The 20,072-nt window shown below is 42.3% G+C and overlaps 1 protein-coding gene across 1 annotated transcript in view; it reads right to left on the bottom strand.

The window, feature by feature from the left end:
- Positions 1 to 20,072, bottom strand: part of LOC137426900 (cytochrome P450 3A30) — an 84,769-nt gene that overhangs the window by 60,874 nt on the left and 3,823 nt on the right. Inside the window, exons 2-4 of the mRNA XM_078778886.1 lie at positions 14,448 to 14,541; positions 8,954 to 9,006; positions 4,102 to 4,201 (exon numbers count right to left, since the gene is read on the bottom strand). Of these exons, the coding sequence (XP_078635012.1) occupies positions 4,102 to 4,201; positions 8,954 to 9,006; positions 14,448 to 14,541 (247 nt within the window). The remainder of the gene's footprint in view (positions 1 to 4,101; positions 4,202 to 8,953; positions 9,007 to 14,447; positions 14,542 to 20,072) is intronic.

Genomic DNA, 20,072 nt, shown 5'->3' with positions numbered 1-20,072 from the left:
TTGTCAGTTGCTGCCACTCAGCCCGAAGCCGATTAGCTGACTTGGTACGGCCATTGCAGACTAACCGGTGCAGCTGGCGATCATCTCTCCTTGTGGTTCTGCGTGGACGGCCTGGCCTCGGTATTGGAGTAGGGACACCCCTCTGAGCATTTCGTTTCAGGATCTTTGACACCTGACCTTGAGTGATGCCAAACTGCTGAGCAATAGCACGCTGTTTCATGCCAGAATTTCGTAAAGCCACCACTCCATGACAAACAGCATTGTCGAGTTGACGGACCATCTCCAGAGGAAGCGGCAATAACTTTTGGAGACGTGCAGCAGTTGTTTTCCACTAATACAGAACGCAACAACCCTTGAATACCGGACTGTGAAGCCAATCATCAAATGCACCTGTCCGTACATTTTGCCACGCCACCTGTGATATAATCCTGTTGTTGACTTCTTGCTGTGACAGACAATCAGTGACATGGTTCTTTTAACAAATAAATCACCAAAGTGTAAAAGAAACTCACCAGATTGATATACTGAGTTAAGAAAGTAAACCCAAGTCAAGAAAAATAAAAATTCCATATTAATATTCCATATACATATGTGTCACGCTACCAGATTCTTGTACCAGATGCGCTAAACATCTACTGCGTATAAACGCCGTTGAAAGGCGGCGCCGCGTGTTTCACCGTTTTCGCTTCCGGATTGATCGTTTATCAGCAATAAACTTCCCTAAATATACCTTTATTGGACACAGTTTCGTCTTATATTTCACCCATCGACGGAAAAATATACGATCTTTCGTTCTATGACAGTGGCATTACCTGTTATGACCGTTGAAGTCTGAATTTTGCTTCGGACTCGACGGTCATTTTCCGCGATTCCTAGGCAACAGTCGCCTGGTGGCGCGCTAGTCGCTACACGTGTTTGTTTAGATAATGATTAATGATAATGATAATGAATAATACTGATACGTGACTGATAATGATTGAGACAGTCATCATAGTTTGTGCAATTGATAAGACCTGTACATGCTGCTCAGTGCTCTGCATCCAGTGTGCATGATATTGTATTCATATACTGGACAAAGAATATCGTTTACTGAACCATGCTGTACTTGTATGTACTTTGTGAATTAGGCTCACAAGATAATGACTTGACCTTTGAATCACACTTCTGGCTGCCAACTTAATATCCCGTGGGGTTTTCAAGTGTAAGTAGTATGATGCCACATGCATTTCTTGTCCTTCATGGATAAGTCAAGCCTAGTGTACATACGTCTTGTAAATGGGGTTTCACCAAACATGTGTGTGAAAATTCTATACATGTAGGCCTACTCGTCATTTTGCCTTGACATTTTCGCATGACAGCTTGGGCTCGCGTACAGATGGGGAGCGATGATTTACAGTATTTGTGTTCAGTTGCAATGCAGATTATGCTTGAAGATTCAATGCAGTTTATGCTGTACATAATAAATACAGCAGTATTAGAAGAAACATGTGCGTGTTTGTTTCCCATAAATTCCAATTAAAATCATTGCTGGTCACAACCTATTTGCTCGGAAAAAAGTGAAAAATACAGAATATTGGCAAGGTGCTCAAAAAATAATTGGCACTCGGCCAATAACTCTTATGGTACTTTTATTTACTTTACTTGCCAACATCATGCTTGAAAAAAACCTTTAAACCCTAGAAATTGATTCTGATTGTAAATTACTGGTTGGTATTTCTTGCGAAATTTTCTACATTTCCTGGTATGAAAAGTTGAAAAACTTGACATTTTGGGGAACACATTAATATTTAAATTTTTGTTTTAATGAATTTGTAATTGCCCAATTTGACCAACCCTGCTATTTTATGAAGGTACAGGGTTGGTACTTTAATGCTGCAGGTATAACTCGAAATCCATAATTTGAGCATCTGGTACAAGAATCTGGTGGCATGACACACACACACACACTATATATATATATATATATATATATATATATATATATATATATATATATATATATATATATATATATATATATATATACAGTATATATATACATACATACATACACATATAAATATATATACATATACATATAAATATACAATATACATATACATATAAATATACATATACATATAAATATATATACAATATAAATATATATACAATATATATATATATATTAATATACATACATATATATACACACACACATATACATATAAATATATATACATATACATAAATATACATATATATATAAATATACATACATATACATAAATATACATACATATACATATATCTAAATATACATATACATATATATAAATATACATACATATACATATATATAAATATACATACATATATATAAATATACATACATATATATAAATACACATACATATACATATATATAAATATACATATATATAAATATACATACATAAACATACATATACATATATATAAATATACATACATAAACATACATATACATATATATAAATATACATACATATAAATATACATACATATACATATATATATAAATATACATACATATACATATATATATAAATATACATACATATACATATATATAAATATACATACATATACATATATATAAATATACATACATATACATACATATAAATATACATACATATACATATATATATAAATATACATACATATACATATATATAAATATACATACATATACATGTATATAAATATACATACATATACATGTATATAAATATACATACATATACATGTATATAAATATACATACATATACATATATATAAATATACATACATATACATATATATAAATATACATACATATACATATATATAAATATACATACATATACATATACATACATATACATATACATACATATACATAAATATACATACATATACATATATAAATATACACATATATATAAATATACATACATATATATAAATATACATACATTAGGGTGGTCCAAAAATGCAAAAAAATCACTTTTTTATCTGGATTTTGATGCTCTATTGGATTATTGTTAGAAATGGTCAAAATCATTCACCCAAAAAATATTTTGCATCTGAGTCATCTATAAACTCATACACACTCAACATATAAATTTGTCATTTTGGTCAATTTTCATGAAAATCGTCCATGTTGAGAGGCTTACAAAGACTTTAGAAATATTTTTTTCATAAATAATGTCATTGATGGTCGAAACATGAGTCAGACATGTATGAACATGTTTCAAACATGTTTCAAGCATTGTCAAACATGTTTCGACCATGATGATTTCACACTCACAGGCGCAAGCGCATGCAAAAAGTCATGAACCACAAAATGGCTTAGTACAATAGTGCATGTACTTTTTCCACCTAGATTGCTATTGGATTGTTCTCATTTAGCCAAATTTGGTGAAAAACGCCATATTTCAATTGAAGTGTGTATGAGTTTCTAGATGGAATTGAGCGAAAATATTTGGTGGGTGAATGTTTTAGACCATTTCTAACAATAATCCAGTAGAGCATCAAAATCGGAGAGATCGATGTTTTTTGGACCACGCTAACATACATATACGTAAATATATATATATATATATATATATATATATATATATATATATATATATATATATATATATATATATATATATATATATATATATATATTTCATGTCTCATCTCTAAAATTAGTCTTTTTTTTATTTAAAGTTTGCAAATCCAAAGGTATAAATCAAGCCTAGCAGACACCATATAGTCAATCAGGACTCAAATTATGTTGAGAAAAATGTTTGTTAACCTTTCTCCAAAAATGCTTCTTCAGTTGTGTTTTATGGACAATCTACCAAGGTTAGGGATGATGAGTACACCGTCATAAAGCAATTTTTAAAGTTCTAACAATTATCTTATCTTAAAAGACAATTCTTATTCTCATCCGTTACAATTTACACAAAAAACTTTTCCAAAGGGCCCAATACCCTTTTCACTTGATTATATTGATGAATAAATTGTGAAGCTGTAGACAAAAAACCCATTCTAAAAACAGTATTCATTTAAAATCACTAGAGAAACAGGAAGATCAAATACATACCCGCCTGTTGGTAAAAAGAGTGTAAAATTCTTTAACGAGGACAGTTTTCACAATTTCCGGATCAGTGACCATTAGCATGGGAAACCTGCCTTCGTAGATCCTGCAAGAATCATGTGAATCAATCTTCCTTCATGAAAAAGCATTTGAAATTGTGAGAATCTAAATTCACCAAAATTGTGAGAACTGCAGAGCGACCAACTTAATCGGTACATTGGTTATCTTTTTATCCTGCGCTGCATTTTTTTTTTCATTCATTTTCTCAGCAACCGTTGGTCCGATTGACATGAAATTGTACCATAGGAGTGCCTTCACCTGTAGAATTTTGGCTTCATAATTATTGAGTCAAAGCTCATGTGGTACGGTCACCATCTTAGAAAAACGTTACACCTCTGTATCTCCAAAAGCGCTGCGTAGAAAAACATTTATATATGGCTCATTGGTAGGAACTCTCCATGGAGAATTACAGATGTGAATGAGGATGTCATAGGTGCCTCCATTATGACGTCATAATTCGACAAGTAAAAAAAAAAAAAAAAAATTCTAATTTCTTTACCATAAACTAGGGATAAATTGATGAAAAAAATTAATAATAATGACGTCATAGCTCACGTGGTTCGGCTGCTATATTATTTTAAGGGAAAAGCCTGAAAAACCACTAAAAACCCTTTCTCTCCGAAACAGCTGAACAGATCGAGGCCAAACTTTACATGCATGATCGCATACCCATGATGAACAAAAAGTTCCAGGGTGATGGCGTCGTAGGTCACATGGTTTTGGTGCTATAATTTTTTTTTCGCGTAAACCTTTAAAACCTACCTTCTCCCTCATTTTTGATCATATTGAGAGGAAACTTCACACATGTGTTCCCCATGTCTGAGTGCTAAAATTATCTTTTGGAATTTGCGATAGGTCACATGGTTTGGCAGCGATAAATAATTAAATGGCGATCTTAAAAACCTTGTATCTATTGAACCGCTTCATTGATCGATGTGAAACTTTAAAGGAGTACAGAAGGGGTCAAGTGGAACAAGTGTTAAAAATGTAAACATGTTTTGTTGTTTGGTTTGGCAGCCATAGATATAATTGAAGGGAAATATTTTTTTAAAGCGGGGCTGTATCAAAGCGTGTCCCATGAAAGCGCGGTTGCATCAAAGTGGGGTTGTATCAAAATGGGGTTTTATCAAAGCTGGGTTGTATCCAATCGAGGTTGTATCAAAGCATCTCCAATGAAAGCGGGGTTGTATGAAAGTGGGAAGACGGAGGAAACCTGTCATCACTGCCAGCAGTTATAAAGTGGCAGTTCTTGTTTGATTTTATAATTCAACATGTAAAATATTGAATTAATGGACAAAAAAAAAATTATGCATCAAATTGTTTGCACGTGTATTAACTTTTCAGGTTTGAAAAACGATTCCATCAGGGAAGTGAATTGTGCAGTTGCCATGGTCTTTCATGAGTAATCAGTATACATCGGATTTTTATGTGAAAAAATAAAAAATATTTTTTCACATAAAACGGCTTTTTTGCGCGCAAAAAAATTATTTTCCTATTTTCGGAGGGAAAAAATATTTCGCCCTTTTTCGGGAAAAATAAAATAAAATGCCCTTTTTGGTCGAAAATGTCTGGCAACGCTAAAAAAAATTAGGGAATATTTCGAAATTTTTAACTGCGATCGAAATTTTTAACTGCGATCGATCTCAAAAACAAAACGTTGCGTCCACTTGCGTGCGTTGCGTCCCCAGCGTGTACAGCAGTGAGGCGGTGTACTACAGTGAGAGAGTGTACACAAAGTGTGAACAAGTCTCCTATCAAGATGAGTGCTGCTCTTCGTGACAAGTGGCTGAAGGAATTCAACGCTGGCGGCGATGGGGCCACCTTCAAGTACGTGTCGAGTGACACGGCTTTCTGTCGAGCTTGTGAAAAGACTTTACGGGCGAAGCAGAAGTCTGAGCTGGCCCAACAGGTCCGAGGAGACCGCCACAAGAGCAACTTGGCCTTGAAGAAGAAGAGGACGGTCACGCAAGCCACCATGGAGGACTTTGGTGGCGGAAAGAGGCACAAGTGCGACGTCGTGGCTCAGGAGCTGTGCCAGGCCATGCTGGCCGCTGGCATCCCATGGTCGAAATTGGAAAACCCTGCCCTCCGGTCGTTCTTGGAGAAGCACATCACTCTCCAGATCCCCGATGAAAGCTGGATTCGAAAGCACTACCTCGACAAGTGCTACGACGAGGCCTTGGCGGGGATCCGTGCCGACCTCGGACAGCAGCCCATCTGGCTGTCCGTCGACGAGACGACCGATTCGGCAGGTCGATATGTGGCCAACATCATCACGGGACGCTTGTCCAAGGAGGGGTACTTTAGTCCCCACCTCGTCCAGTGCATGTTTCTGGAGAAGACCAACTCCGGGGAGATCGTGCGTGCAGTCAATGACACGCTGCACTATCTTTGGCCTGATTTCAAGCCGGAGTGCCTCGAGGTCCTCGTCAGCGACGCCGCGGCCTATATGATCACGGCCGGCCATGCCCTGAAGGAACTCTTCCCGGACTTGCTGCATGTGACTTGCGTTGCCCACGCGCTCCACCGTGTCTGCGAGACAGTCCGAGAAATGTTCAAGGACGTCAACGACCTGATTGCCACGACGAAGAAGGTGTTCGTCAAAGCCCCGTCGCGTGTTGTCTTTTGGAAGGAGCAGCAGCCCAATCTTTCTCTCCCCCCGGAGCCCATTCTGACTCGGTGGGGGACGTGGATCGACGCCGCGGTGTTTTACGCCGAGCACTTCGAGGCCGTCAAGGACATTGTGGACCAGCTGAACGATGACGACGCGATGGCAATCCGGAGTGCCAAGGACCTGTTCAGAAAGGCGGACATCAAGCTCAGTTTGGTCTTCTTAAGTGCCCACGTGTCGTTCATCCCGAAGATCCTTAAGCAGCTGGAGGAGGCCGGCATGGAGCTGGCCAAGGCCTTCCAGCTCCTTGATCAGGCCAAGGAGGAGCTCGAAAAGATCCGAGGCTGCCGTAAGGAGATCCTGCTCACCAAGTTCAAGGCGGTGCTGCAGCGCAATCCCGACATTGGTGTGCTGAGGACAGTGGCTTTGATCCTGGATGGAGATCAGCACGGATCTGAGGTTGGTGTGCCGGCTGGAGTCAAGCTTGCTGACATCCCCCTCTTGAGGTACTGCCCCATCGTCAGCGTCGACGTGGAAAGGTCCTTCTCCGTCTACAGAAACGTCCTCACCGACCGCCGACACCGCCTCACCAAGGAGAACATTACCAAGATAATGATTTCAAACACCTACTTTAACCGTTCCTAAAAGGGTCTTGTCAATTTCTTCTAGTCCTCGACTTATCAAACAATGCGGTTGCAATAAAGGTACCTGAACGTCATTTTTTACCTGTTTACTAGCCCAGAGTGCTTAATGTTGTGCAGGAAAAAGCTTACCATTTTTTGTTCTTTTTTTGACTGATTTCTGAAAAACTTGGTAATAATAAAAAATGAATAAAACGGGGGGAAAAAAATATTTCGGGATTTTTTCACATAAAAAAAAAAAAATGCCGCTTTTCAAAACATAAAAGGCCTATTTTCTTAACATAAAAATCCGTAGTCTAGAATCAGTATCATTCATGAAGTTAGGTTGCCCTGTACCTTTTTGGCTTTGTTGTATATGACTGCACTTGGTATTACACAAGACAAAAAGTGATAATGGCATGAGCACAAGTGCAATGTTTAGGTACAACTATGTTTCATTGGCTCCTGCAGGTAATGAAGCAATATACATACCCATGCGACAAAAAGCCTTGTGCAGCTTTGACCCCCTGCAGCAACTTTGCATACTTCATGGCTCGACATTAACAGTTGCCCGTTTGAGCAGGGCAACCAAAATTTGGTGTCGGTCAACCTCATTTAATATCGTGCCTCGAACATTTTTGACAATATTGTATATGTATGTAAAAAACGAAGTATGAACAACAAAGTGTTTTGATGTACAAAACGACCTCCTGGATTGATGATAATAAATGTTAACACTAACGTGGTTGTTATCCGTGAGCTTGCGAAGGTGCAGAAGTAATGTGTGTGTGTGTGTGTGTGTGTGTGTGTGTGTGTGTGTGTGTGTGTGTGTGTGTGTGTGTGTGTGTTAATTGTGTATACCCACTGGTTGCATTCTCCGATCCAAGCGATTAGAAAATTTCCAAACGAAAGCCATGTGTGTTGTTCGTTGTTATCTCCATATGCCGGTTTCAGTAGGAGGAACAGAGCCCACCGAGGTCTCAAAGTATCCACCTCCGTGTGTGTGTGTGTGTGTGTGTGTGTGTGTGTGTGTGTGTGTGTGTGTGTGTGTGTGTGTGTGTGTGTGTGTGTGTGTGTGTGTGTGTGTGTACATAAGAGAGCAGGTTTATGTAGAAGAATTCCCAGGCTGATTTAATATCAACGGGTGGTGGATATAGGAGGCCAGTCCTGATGTGTGAAGAAAAGAAAAAAAATTCAGTAAATACGCGAGGCGCGATTGTAAAAGCAGGTCACATGTTATGAACTACGAATACGGGGAACCCTCGAATGTTGGGACCGCGAATATTGAGGTCCGACTGTGTCTTTCCACTCTCCTGCCCCTCCCCCTTTCCATCACACCTCTCTCCCCTAATCTCCCATCACATTACACCTTTAATTGCGAGAATTTCCCCGGGCAACGCCAGGTACTTCAGCTAGTTTCAAATAAACGAGTTAGTGGTGCTCTGTTTTTAATTTCCTTGCTTCTCAGATCTTACAATTTTGGTGAACAGTCTTCACTCTTTTTCTCAGTGCATTATTGGTATCAGTCAGTAAATTTATATTACCAAATGAATGACAAGATACTTACCCCCACATTCCACCATAACATTTATGGCATTGTTCATCAAATTGTGCCACACCCTAAAACAAATGAAAAGAAAAAGACAATTAGGTTTTTATTATTATTATTATCACTAGGACGTGCCCGCACGTACGTGCTTGCCCGTACGTGCGTGCAAAAAAACATGCGTGCAAACAACAACAACAAAAAACAACTTTGAAACCACGTGGCAGTAACGACCACAGAACCCCCCCCCCTCTATTTACATGAAATGGTTTGGTCCATTCGCAAAGCCAGTAACGACCACAGAACCCCCCCCTCTATTTACATGAAATGGTTTGGCCCATTCGCAAAGCCAAAGCGAACGGCTTGCGAGTACGGTGACCATACCTTGGGAACCACTTGTCCGATTAATTTCAAACCTTGAAAAGGCACATCCTCGGGTCCCCAGCAATATACCTGGCAAGTTTCAAGTATATCGGACCGGTAGTTGTCGAGAAACAGCGGTCACAGACAAACAAACACACACACACACACACACACACACACACACACACAGAGATTACTGGAATTATTATTACTAGGGCGTGCCCGTACTATATATATATATCTAAAATTATATCCCCCCCCTCTATTTACATGAAATGGTTTGGTCCATTCGCAAAGCCAAAGCGAACGACCACAGAACCCCCCCCTCTATTTACATGAAATGGTTTGGTCCATTCGCAAAGCCAAAGCGAACGGCTTGCGAGTACGGTGACCATACCTTGGGAACCACTTGTCCGATTAATTTCAAACCTTGAAAAGGCACATCCTCGGGTCCCCAGCAATATACCTGGCAAGTTTCAAGTATATCGGACCCGTGGTTGTCGAGAAACAGCGGTCACAGACAAACACACAGACACACACACACACACACACAGAGATTACTGGAATTATAGATAGATTATTATTATAAGAGACAATCTGATAAAGTTTCATCAAACAACAAAGCAAATACCTGTTCGACCAGTTTTGATACCTGCAATTCATAAAATAAATAATCGATTCGTTTTTAGAGAATAGATAATGTGAAAAATGCAACCCCATCATCATGTCCCACCACCTTCCTCCTCCCCAAATCAACACTTCTATTTATATCATAAAATAATTTTAAACATAGAATCCCAGAGGATCCTCCATAAAAATATTTCATCCTTCATTTCTCCAATTATGACACATCCTTCCTTCAGTCATGGCCAAAAATATTGGCACCCTTGCACTTTTTTCCAAATAATGCAACATTTCTTCCAGAAAATTGTTGAAATTAAAAAATATTTTGGTATCCACATATGCATTTCTTTGGTTTGCAGTGGAACAAAACAAAACAGCCGAAAAAATTACAAAATCTTAGCTTATTCCACAGAGACATCCGAAAAATGGCCCGGACAATATGGCCAGACGGAAGCCAAACAGTTCAATCTTGGTTTCATCAGACCACAGAATCTTGTTTCTCACAGTCTGAGAGTCCTCAAGGTGCTTTTTTGCAAACTCCAAGCGGGCGTTCATGTGTCTTTCGCTGAGGAGAGGCTTCCGTCTGGCCACTCTGCTATAAAGCCCAGATCGGTGGAGTGTTGCAGTGATGGTTGTCCTTCTGGAAGTTTCTCCCATCTCCACACAGGATCTCTGGAGCTCAGCCAGAGTGACCATCGGGTTCCTGGTCACCTCTCTTACCAAGGCCCTTCTCCCCCGATTGCTCAGTTTGGCCGGGCGGCCAGCTCTCGGAAGAGTCCTGGTTGTTCCAAACTTCTTCCATTTAAGAATTATGGAGGCCACTGTGCTCTTGGGAACCTTCAATGCAGCAGAATTTTTTTGTAGGCTTCCCCAGATCTTTGCATCGACACAATCCTGTCTCTGTGCTCTGCAGGCGGTTCCTTCGACCTCATGGCTTGGTTTTTGCTCTGATATGCATTGTCAGCTGTGAGACCTTATGTAGACAGGTGTGTGCCTTTCCAAATCATGTCCAATCAATTGAATTTACCACAGGTGGACTCCAATCAAGGTGTAGAAACATCTCAAAGATGATCAAGAGAAATGGGAGGCACCTGAGCTAAATTTCAAATGTCATAGCAAAGGGTATGAATACTTATGTCAATGTGATATTTCAGTTTTTTCTGTTTAATAAATTTGCAAAACTTTCTTAAATCCTGTTTCTCTTTGTCATTATGGGGTATTGAGTGTAGATTGATGAGGGAAAAAAATTAATTTAAACGATTTCAGCATAAGGCTGCAACATAACAAAATGTGGAAGAAGTGAAGGGGTCTGAATACTTTCTGAATGCACTGTATTAAGTTCTGAATCAAAAACAAAGGTTCTGTAATATTAACAGTGAAATAAAGAATTGTGAAGACCAAATACCTTTATCAATTTCAACTTATTTTTAGAGAAAATTGTGAATTGTTTGAAAAACGTGCAAGGGTGCCAAACAAACTCCCTCGCTCTATTCAATCCCACTCCTCCCTCCAGGTCTTTAAAACTGCTGTTCACCACCATGTCTTGTCTTTCCCCATCCAAAACCTTGATCTTTTTGTGATTAATGTTAGCTCTTACACGAGCCTCGATCTTGCATACAAAAAAAAAAAAAGAGTATGTAATCAAAATATTTTTATGGAAGTGCACATGTGGTCTGAATACCTTTTGAAATCTCGAGTGAAATCTGACAAGTTAAATAAACTAGTACCCCCGCTCACTACGGGAGCGGCAAAACATTCCTCTTTGGGGTATATAGATTACAGTCGATCTATGGTCGGGTCTCAAGAACATTGGGTGTGTGTTAATTTCCCAAGTTTCTTGTGGAGAGTTCGCCAAGTGGTTTAAGCATTCGAGCAAGCACTCCATTCAAAACCGTTAAGGAACGGCTGGCTTGGCAAGCGCTAGCTGGCTGCTTGGTAGATGAGCACAACCCGGGATTCCTCCCTTTCAGTTTCGTATCAAACAGCAGGATTGAGTTTCAAAAGTTCGCTACGAAAAACGCCATGGTAGCGGCAGAAAGGGCCATGTTATTAATCCAACATTTGTGGGGTTTATAGAGTACCGTAGATGTTTGTTTGCTCAGTTCTGTAAGTAAACCTCACTTCACGGATGTTGGGATTCCTCCAAATTTCTTCATTTAGTGTTATAAAGAGCATTACTAACTGTTAAAAAAGCTAATCATATGTGTTTGTGGTTTATAATATTTTTACTTCCTGGCACAGTCATTGCTCCCACAAAAACGCCATTATAACTACAAGCTATTTATACACGTTATCACTGCAAAAATCGCTTTGGGGAAGTGGGACATTATTAGTATTAATATTGTTGTAATAACATTAATATTATGCAACTATCATTAATTTTGTTTATTAAAAGCGTCTTTGGAAAAACGCCACGATAAATCTTCTTCTTTGGACAAACGCCACAATAAAGCTAATTCAACATTGATATACACCTCAACACGCAACGCCATTGACGGCAATGGCAGGGAAAACCCGTTCGGGGGAGAAAACCCCCTTGGGGAGGGGGGCAAATGAATGTGCTACAACCTTCATTATGTAACCCTTCATCATCCTGTCAAGTTTGGATGAGATTGGATAAGTAACGACGGAATGTATTGGCATCAAAAATTCATCAGACAGACAGACAGACAGGCAGACACGAAATGGCGTTTTTTTGTTTTTTTAAAATGTTGGTATGATTTTATTTCTAGTATGATTAACGATTCTTATAACCAAGTGTATATACATCTTTACTTTAAGCAAGCAAGACTGATCCCTCCCTTCCATATATTTCCACAAGAAAATGCGACATTGCTAATGCATTGGACTAAACTTTTTCTTCTGTTCAGATAATTATATCTGAATGTCAAACCACCCAAAGTAATCGTTGCCATGAGACTGCTTTGGCAGAACCGATGCTCTATCAACAGTGTATGGGCACGATGAAAGATGGCCAGCTTTACATACTGGAACGGAAAACCAAATACTGCATTGGAGTCATCAGAAGGAACCAGAATAAATAAAGAGCAAAGATGGAGTCATCAGGAGGAACCTGGATAGGTTGAACCTGGATACTTGAGAAAGTAGATGGGAGGGTTTTCCAGACAGACTTATCGGAGAGACATAGTATGAGTGTGAGATGTTAGGATTGAAAGACATGTTCCACCTGCTTGACCAGTTTATGATTTAATCCAGATCTACAGAGAGCAAAGAGGCTGCTGCCTGCCGATATGAGGGTTGAGATATGTAGTGGCAGAGAGTTGAGTCATCAGCAAAGAGATAGACAGGATTTTCCAGAGAGTCGGACAGATCATTGACGAAGACCAGAAAAAACACAGGGCCCAGAACACTGCCTTGAGGGACTCAAGCATGAACAGGAAGGGGAGATGAGAGAATTCAATTCAGGGCCACACATTGACTGTGACTGGAGAGGAAGTCCACAAGCCATGTGTGGAGGTGTCCATGAATACCATAAAGGAGAGTTTGGTGAGCAGGGCAGGATGCCAGACCATATCGAAGGCATGAGATATGTCAAGGGAGACAGCTCTGATTTCTTGTTTGGTGATGAGGACCTCCATCCATTGTTGAGACATCAGAAGCAGCATGTACAGAGTAGAGTGACCTGGTCTGAATCCAAATTGATGATCAGAGATCAAGCCAATGGAGAAGAGGAAGGATTTAATGTCGGAATCGATGACTGATTCCATGCCCTTGCTGATTATTGAGAGCAGGCTGATTGGTCTGTAGTTGCAAGGATCTGTTATTGCACCTTTTTGTGTAAAGCGGTAATGTTTGCTGATTTCCAAGCAGATGGCAGATGGCCTTGAGCAAAAGAAAGTGTGAAGAGAACAGAGAGAGGGAGTGAAAGAGTGGCAGAGCAGGATTTTAGGGCCCGTGGGCTGATACTGACTGGTCCAGTTGCAGAATCAGAGTCAAGGTTTGACAGAAACTTCTCCTACTCGTGGGGAGAGGACACTGGGCAAGGTGGGTACAGAGAGAGAAGGGGCTGGCACACAATATTTTGAGGCAAACGACAAATGAGTTTGGGACACAGTATTCACCAAATATGAACGAAGGAAGGACACAACACAACAACAGGCATTTTAAGGCCATTTTCCCTGCTAGAGCGGGGGGTTAGCCTTGCGGTCCCCATGACAATCTTCTCCATCTTGCCCTATTTTCTGCATCTCTCCTTGTTAACCCCCTTGCCCGCATTTCTTCTTCGACCATCTTTAGCCAAGTCTTTCTCTGTCTTCCCCGTCCTCTACTTCCTTCTACATTCATTTCCATCACTCTTCTCAACCAGTCACTTTCATCCTTCCTCAACACATGACCAAACCATCTCAACCTGTTTCTCTTCACAGCATCCATCACAGGCTCTATTCCCATCATCTTTTGCAATTTATCATTTGTCTTCCTCTCTCTCAACGATACTCCACACATCCACCGAACCATTCGCATTTCCACCCTTTCCAGGAACGAAGGAAGGATATTAGTGCAAAATTACCTGTCGGTAGTGAAAGAAGTTCCCAAACAAAGGCAGAGGCTTTGGGCCTGGAACACCCATTTTCTTAAAAATCGTGAACGGCCATATTGAGTACCTGCGGATAAACAACATCAAACAGATCAATAGAAATTGTTACTGTAAACCAGCTTTGTGTCTCCATCTCCACTTTCAATAAACGATTCGATGTTGATGGTAGGCTACTCAGGAAAATCTATTTAGCAAATTACTCAAGGTTATGAGAAAATTGAGCATGCCTTTGTTCTCATGGGTATGTAAAGCCGGCCGTCTTGGCTGGATTTCATTCATCGTGTCCACACACTGTTGACAGAGCATTGGTGCTGCCAAAGCAGTCTCATGGTAATGATTACATTGGGTGGTTTGCCATTGCCTTCCCAGAAGAGTCAAGGCAAGAATTTGTAATTTGTTCAGCATGCCAACAAAAACTTCCCCACTCTTCATCGAAAGAAGCTACTCCATCTTGACTGCCCAACAACTGCAGACATATGGGTGCCCTGGTTAAAGAGTTTCGAATTCGGTTGTAAATATCCGATTAGAAATTGTCCTTTTAAAGATTGGGCTCGTGTGTGCTGGTACCATGGCCAGATTAGTTTAAATCGCCAGTTATTAATAAAGGAATATTAATGATACTTTTGATTGTCAACAGAGACACATAGGATAAGGAAATGATAAATGAAGTAAACATGGTGCGACTATGCCACTTGCACATCCAAGGTTATTTTCAAATCCTTTAACTGCACACCAATGATAGAAAAACATGGTTTATACTCAGAGAGAAGAATGTTCCAGTAAACAGCGAATGGGTACACAATGCCAGTGGCATGGCACCAGTGTGTGTCGAAATAATGGAGGAAAGTCTTGACAACATTCTCACATCTTGTTGTTTAACTCTCATAGAGAGTTTACTGCATATCTGAAGGCTCCATCTTTTATACATCTCAAAGACTGATAAAACAACAGTTATAACTAGAGAGTTCACAGAACATGCTACCTCATGCAGTGTTCGAGTTGATACTTAAATTTTAACAAAATAATGATTTTAAAGAGTATTTTTAAAAAATGTGGAAATTTACCACTGCAGAAGCAGTCTTTCACACCGCTCTATAGAACATGTCAAAGTACTGCTGAACTGAAGATTCTTGGGAGTGACAAGATGGCGATTTGTGTTGTAGTGTTCAATTCTATATTTCAACTTCAATAACGATTGTAAAAGTCATATACATAAATTAATTCCAGGTTTTACTGCCGTTGACGCAGTGTCTATTACACCACCCAATCTAACATTGCATTAGTCAGACCTGTGGAATACTATAGAGTTTTGCAAACTTAACAATCGGCACTATGTTGTAACTCTGTTCATGTGCGTGCTGTAGCATTAATTACGTGCTGTTGAAATGTAACTTTGAGACCTCAAAGATCCCCAAGACCATTTTACAGACCTTTGACTTTAGACCCTCATTCAAAGACCCTTTCGACCCGTTACCCCCTCAATACCATTAGACGCTTTACACCATTTAAAGCTCACGACTCTTAAGATGCCTCAGACCCTAAAGATCCTTGACACGTTAATACCTCAAGGCTCTTAAGACACTTCAACCCCTCAATACCATTAAAACCCCACGAGACCCTCAAGACCCTTTGCTATGAGCCTAAATTTTAATAACTTCAAGAGAACTCTTTGAATGCACCAGGTATGCCAAGTCAAAGACAAGGTTTAATTTAGCTCAGCTTGCCTTAAAGCATCACCATTACACGTCACATTCCGTTGAAGAGCCGGGGCTCTTGCTTGATACGGACGAAATGACGGGCAAGACACAAACTCGTCCGAGAAGATATTTATTCTCAAAACCAACTCGGGAACACTGTAAAGCCCGTTTATCGGGCTGCATTATAAAGCACAACCAGAAACCGAAACCGAAACCGAAAGCCACACCTCTCAAGCGAGGCGTGCTTCGGTGGTCACGTGATCGACAGGTGTAGCTGATTATACCCGCACGCGCGGCATGCTTTGGTGGTCACGTGACCAGCCACTCTGGCGCCGCGGATCCCCGCCAGTGACGTCACCGGCTGGAGCAAGGAGATTCTGATGCTGGTCTTGCTTGGGGGACCCATGGGTCGCTACACACGCCCCCCCAGAATGGACTTGGTCCAGGGAGGTCAACCTGAGGGGGGTCCGGATGACCCGACCGAAACGACCCCTGGCCAGTCGCGGGGGGGGGGGGGGGGGGGTCCGGTATGGTGGCGGGTGGTCGGACGGGGGGTGCAGGCAGGGGGGGTCCGGTGTGGTGGCGGGTGGTCGGACGGGGGGGTGCAGGATGGGGGGGCGGCCGAGGGGCCGGGCAAGTCCTCGGGGGAGGCTGCCGAGGTTCCTCGCGGGCCTCCCGAGGTTGCAGTTCGCGGGTGCAGTGCCGAGAAGGCTCGAGCGGTGCACGCGAAAAGCGGGTGAGCCAACCGAGGGGCTGGTCCAGGCCTCGGGGGAGGCTGCCGAGGTTCCTCGCGGGCCTCCCGAGGATGCGGGGCTGGTCAAGGCCTCGGGGGATGCAGTGGACGGGGGGCGGCCGAGGGGCCGGGCAAATCCTCGGGGGAGGCTGCCGAGGTTCCTCACGGGCCTCCCGAGGTTGCAGTGCGCGGGGGCAGTGCCGAGAAGGCTCGAGCGGTGCACGCGAAAAGCGGGTGAGCCAACCGAGGGGCTGGTCCAGGCCTCGGGGGAGGCTGCCGAGGTTCCTCGCGGGCCTCCCGAGGATGTGGGGCTGGTCAAGGCCTCGGGGGATGCAGTGGACGGGGGGCGGCCGAGGGGCCGGGCAAATCCTCGGGGGAGGCTGCCGAGGTTCCTCACGGGCCTCCCGAGGTTGCAGTGCGCGGGGGCAGTGCCGAGAAGGCTCGAGCGGTGCACGCGAAAAGCGGGTGAGCCAACCGAGGGGCTGGTCCAGGCCTCGGGGGAGGCTGCCGAGGTTCCTCGCGGGCCTCCCGAGGTTGCAGGGTCGGAGAAGTAGTTGCGGTTGTAGTTGTAGGTGCGCGAGGGTGACGAAGCGGCCGTGCCGCGAACGTCAGTGCGCGCGAAGGTGACGAAGCAGCCGTTCTGCCAACGTCAGTGCGCGCGAAGGTGACGAAGCAGCCGTGCCTTCGGAGGGTCTTAGAATAGCTTCGCCCCTCCGGTCGTAGAGGACGAGCCAAGCGCGGTGCGCGAACCTCAAAGTCATGGCCGTCGTCGTTTCCGAAACTCCGGCATTTCGAAACCGCATTCGAAACTGCACCCGAAGCCGTGCGGGAGAAGCCGGCGTCACCAGCTTAGGTGGCTTCTCTGGCTAGGGCATGCTTGCCGTATCCGTTCGCAGCCCCCGCATCCGTGCGGGGGCAGTCGGGGTTGCGTGTTCAAATTCGGGGTCACCAGTGAAGGGCCGGGGCTCTTGCTTGATACGGACGAAATGACGGGCAAGACACAAACTCGTCCGAGAAGATATTTATTCTCAAAACCAACTCGGGAACACTGTAAAGCCCGTTTATCGGGCTGCATTATAAAGCACAACCAGAAACCGAAACCGAAACCGAAAGCCACACCTCTCAAGCGAGGCGTGCTTCGGTGGTCACGTGATCGACAGGTGTAGCTGATTATACCCGCACGCGCGGCATGCTTTGGTGGTCACGTGACCAGCCACTCTGGCGCCGCGGATCCCCGCCGGTGACGTCACCGGCTGGAGCAAGGAGATTCTGATGCTGGTCTTGCTTGGGGGACCCATGGGTCGCTACACCGTGACGTTTCATGGTTTTCTACAGTAATAATGTTGTTTTCATGCATGTAATGTATGATCCATTCATGATTATGTGTGGTCCCATCCCATCCCTTCTCTTCTCTTATTATAATGGAGCAAATGAATATGGTTATGTATGTATGTATGTATGTACATTTCTGACCAAAATAGCTTATTCAACCTCACATATATATATATACAAAACCGAAAAACACGGTCCGTGAAGGTGTGAGGCAGTGAAGCCGTGTGACTGCACAGCTATTAATTACGTACCGTTTGAACATTGGTTGCATCCTGTATATTACTTACGTATCGTTGGAATATACCTTTCGACCCTTTAGACTGCCGAGACCACTTTGAAGACTTTTTAAGTCCCACAACTCTTAAGACCACCAAGCCCCTAATGACCCAAAAGACCCTTAAATACCCCAAAGACCCAAAAGACCCTTTAAGACCCCTGAGACGACCCAAAATACCCCAAAAACCCAAAATACCACAAAGACCCAGAGGACACAAACGATGCTAAATACCCCTGAGATGACCCAAAATACCAAGAAAACCCAAAATACCCCAAAGACCCAGAGTACCCAAAAGTCCCTTAAGACCATGAAGACCCAAGAGACCCCAAAGACCCCAAATATCATCAAAGACCACGAACACCATTAACACCCTAAAGACCCGTAAGATGCTTTAGACCCATTAGGCCAGCTTGGGCACTTGACCATTTAGAGCTTTAGACCACTTGGACATTTGTAGATTACAAATAAATTACAAATAATATCACCAATGTTACAAATAAATTTGTACAAAAGAAATGTTTGTATTGTGATTGGTGTAAATCATGACAATACAGAAACTCAAGTTCAGTCAGGTCATTATCCTCAGTTAAAACAAGCCCGTGCCTCTGTGGTGACGTGTGGTGACGTTTGGTGAGGTGGGTGTGGCGAGCCAATCCACACCAGTATAGGTAATATGTAATGTTTCATGACATATGCATGTCGACGCGTACAGATCATTTTATTATTTGGATTAAAAAAAAAAAAAACACCTTTGGAGGCCATTTTTCCCCGCAAAGCGGGGGTTGGCCTTTTTCAGGCACCGTGGTTGTTGTTGTTTTTGTTGGTCCCCTTTTTGAAGCAATGTTTTACGGCCGGATGCCCTTCCTGCCACCAACCCTGTTTATCGCCTTTTACGACACACAGGGAATTACCAGTGAACTGGTACTCAATTAGCCGACCTCGGAAGGATGACAGGCTGAGTCAACCCCCCTGGCGTTAATTCAGCGATCTGATATTTGGATATTTTGACGACAACTTGAATTACATTTACAAGATAAAAACACCCGATCGGGACAATTTCGGATTCCCCGACAGCTTCAAAGTCATTCCTCGACGAGAAACCATTAATGGCCTTTGCAGTTAAGTTTCAGAGCAATTTAGAATTAGAACCCCTCAAGTATGAGTTGAAGTCCCTCAAATTCCATTTTGAACGTCGGCAAGAAAAACAAACAACGCTTCTAAGGTTCCACAGGTACATTCAGAATTTTAGAGACGCTTTTTTTGAAATTGCCAGACTAACATCGATTGCCGTAACTGTCAATATCAAGTGGTGAATGCGAACGCAGCTTTAGCTCCATGAAGCTCATCAAGAGTGAGTTGAGAACCACCATGGTTGATGTAAGATTAAAATCATTAATGATCCTTGCCATCCACAAGAAACGAAGTGTGAAGCTTTTTGATTCATTGGATCGTGTTGTGGACACTTTCAAGACAACATATACTGATTGTCGGATCCAGCTTTAGTTTCACTAGTAACGGTACCCACCCTATGGGCAGGGCTTCAATTGGGAGGCCCAAAT

Source organism: Myxine glutinosa, chromosome 5 (assembly GCF_964187855.1).
Source record: "Myxine glutinosa chromosome 5, kmMyxGlut1.1, whole genome shotgun sequence".
NCBI lineage: Eukaryota > Metazoa > Chordata > Myxini > Myxiniformes > Myxinidae > Myxine > Myxine glutinosa.
Note: the sequence above shows the minus strand (reverse complement) of the source record. Positions and strands in the feature narration are given on the sequence as shown.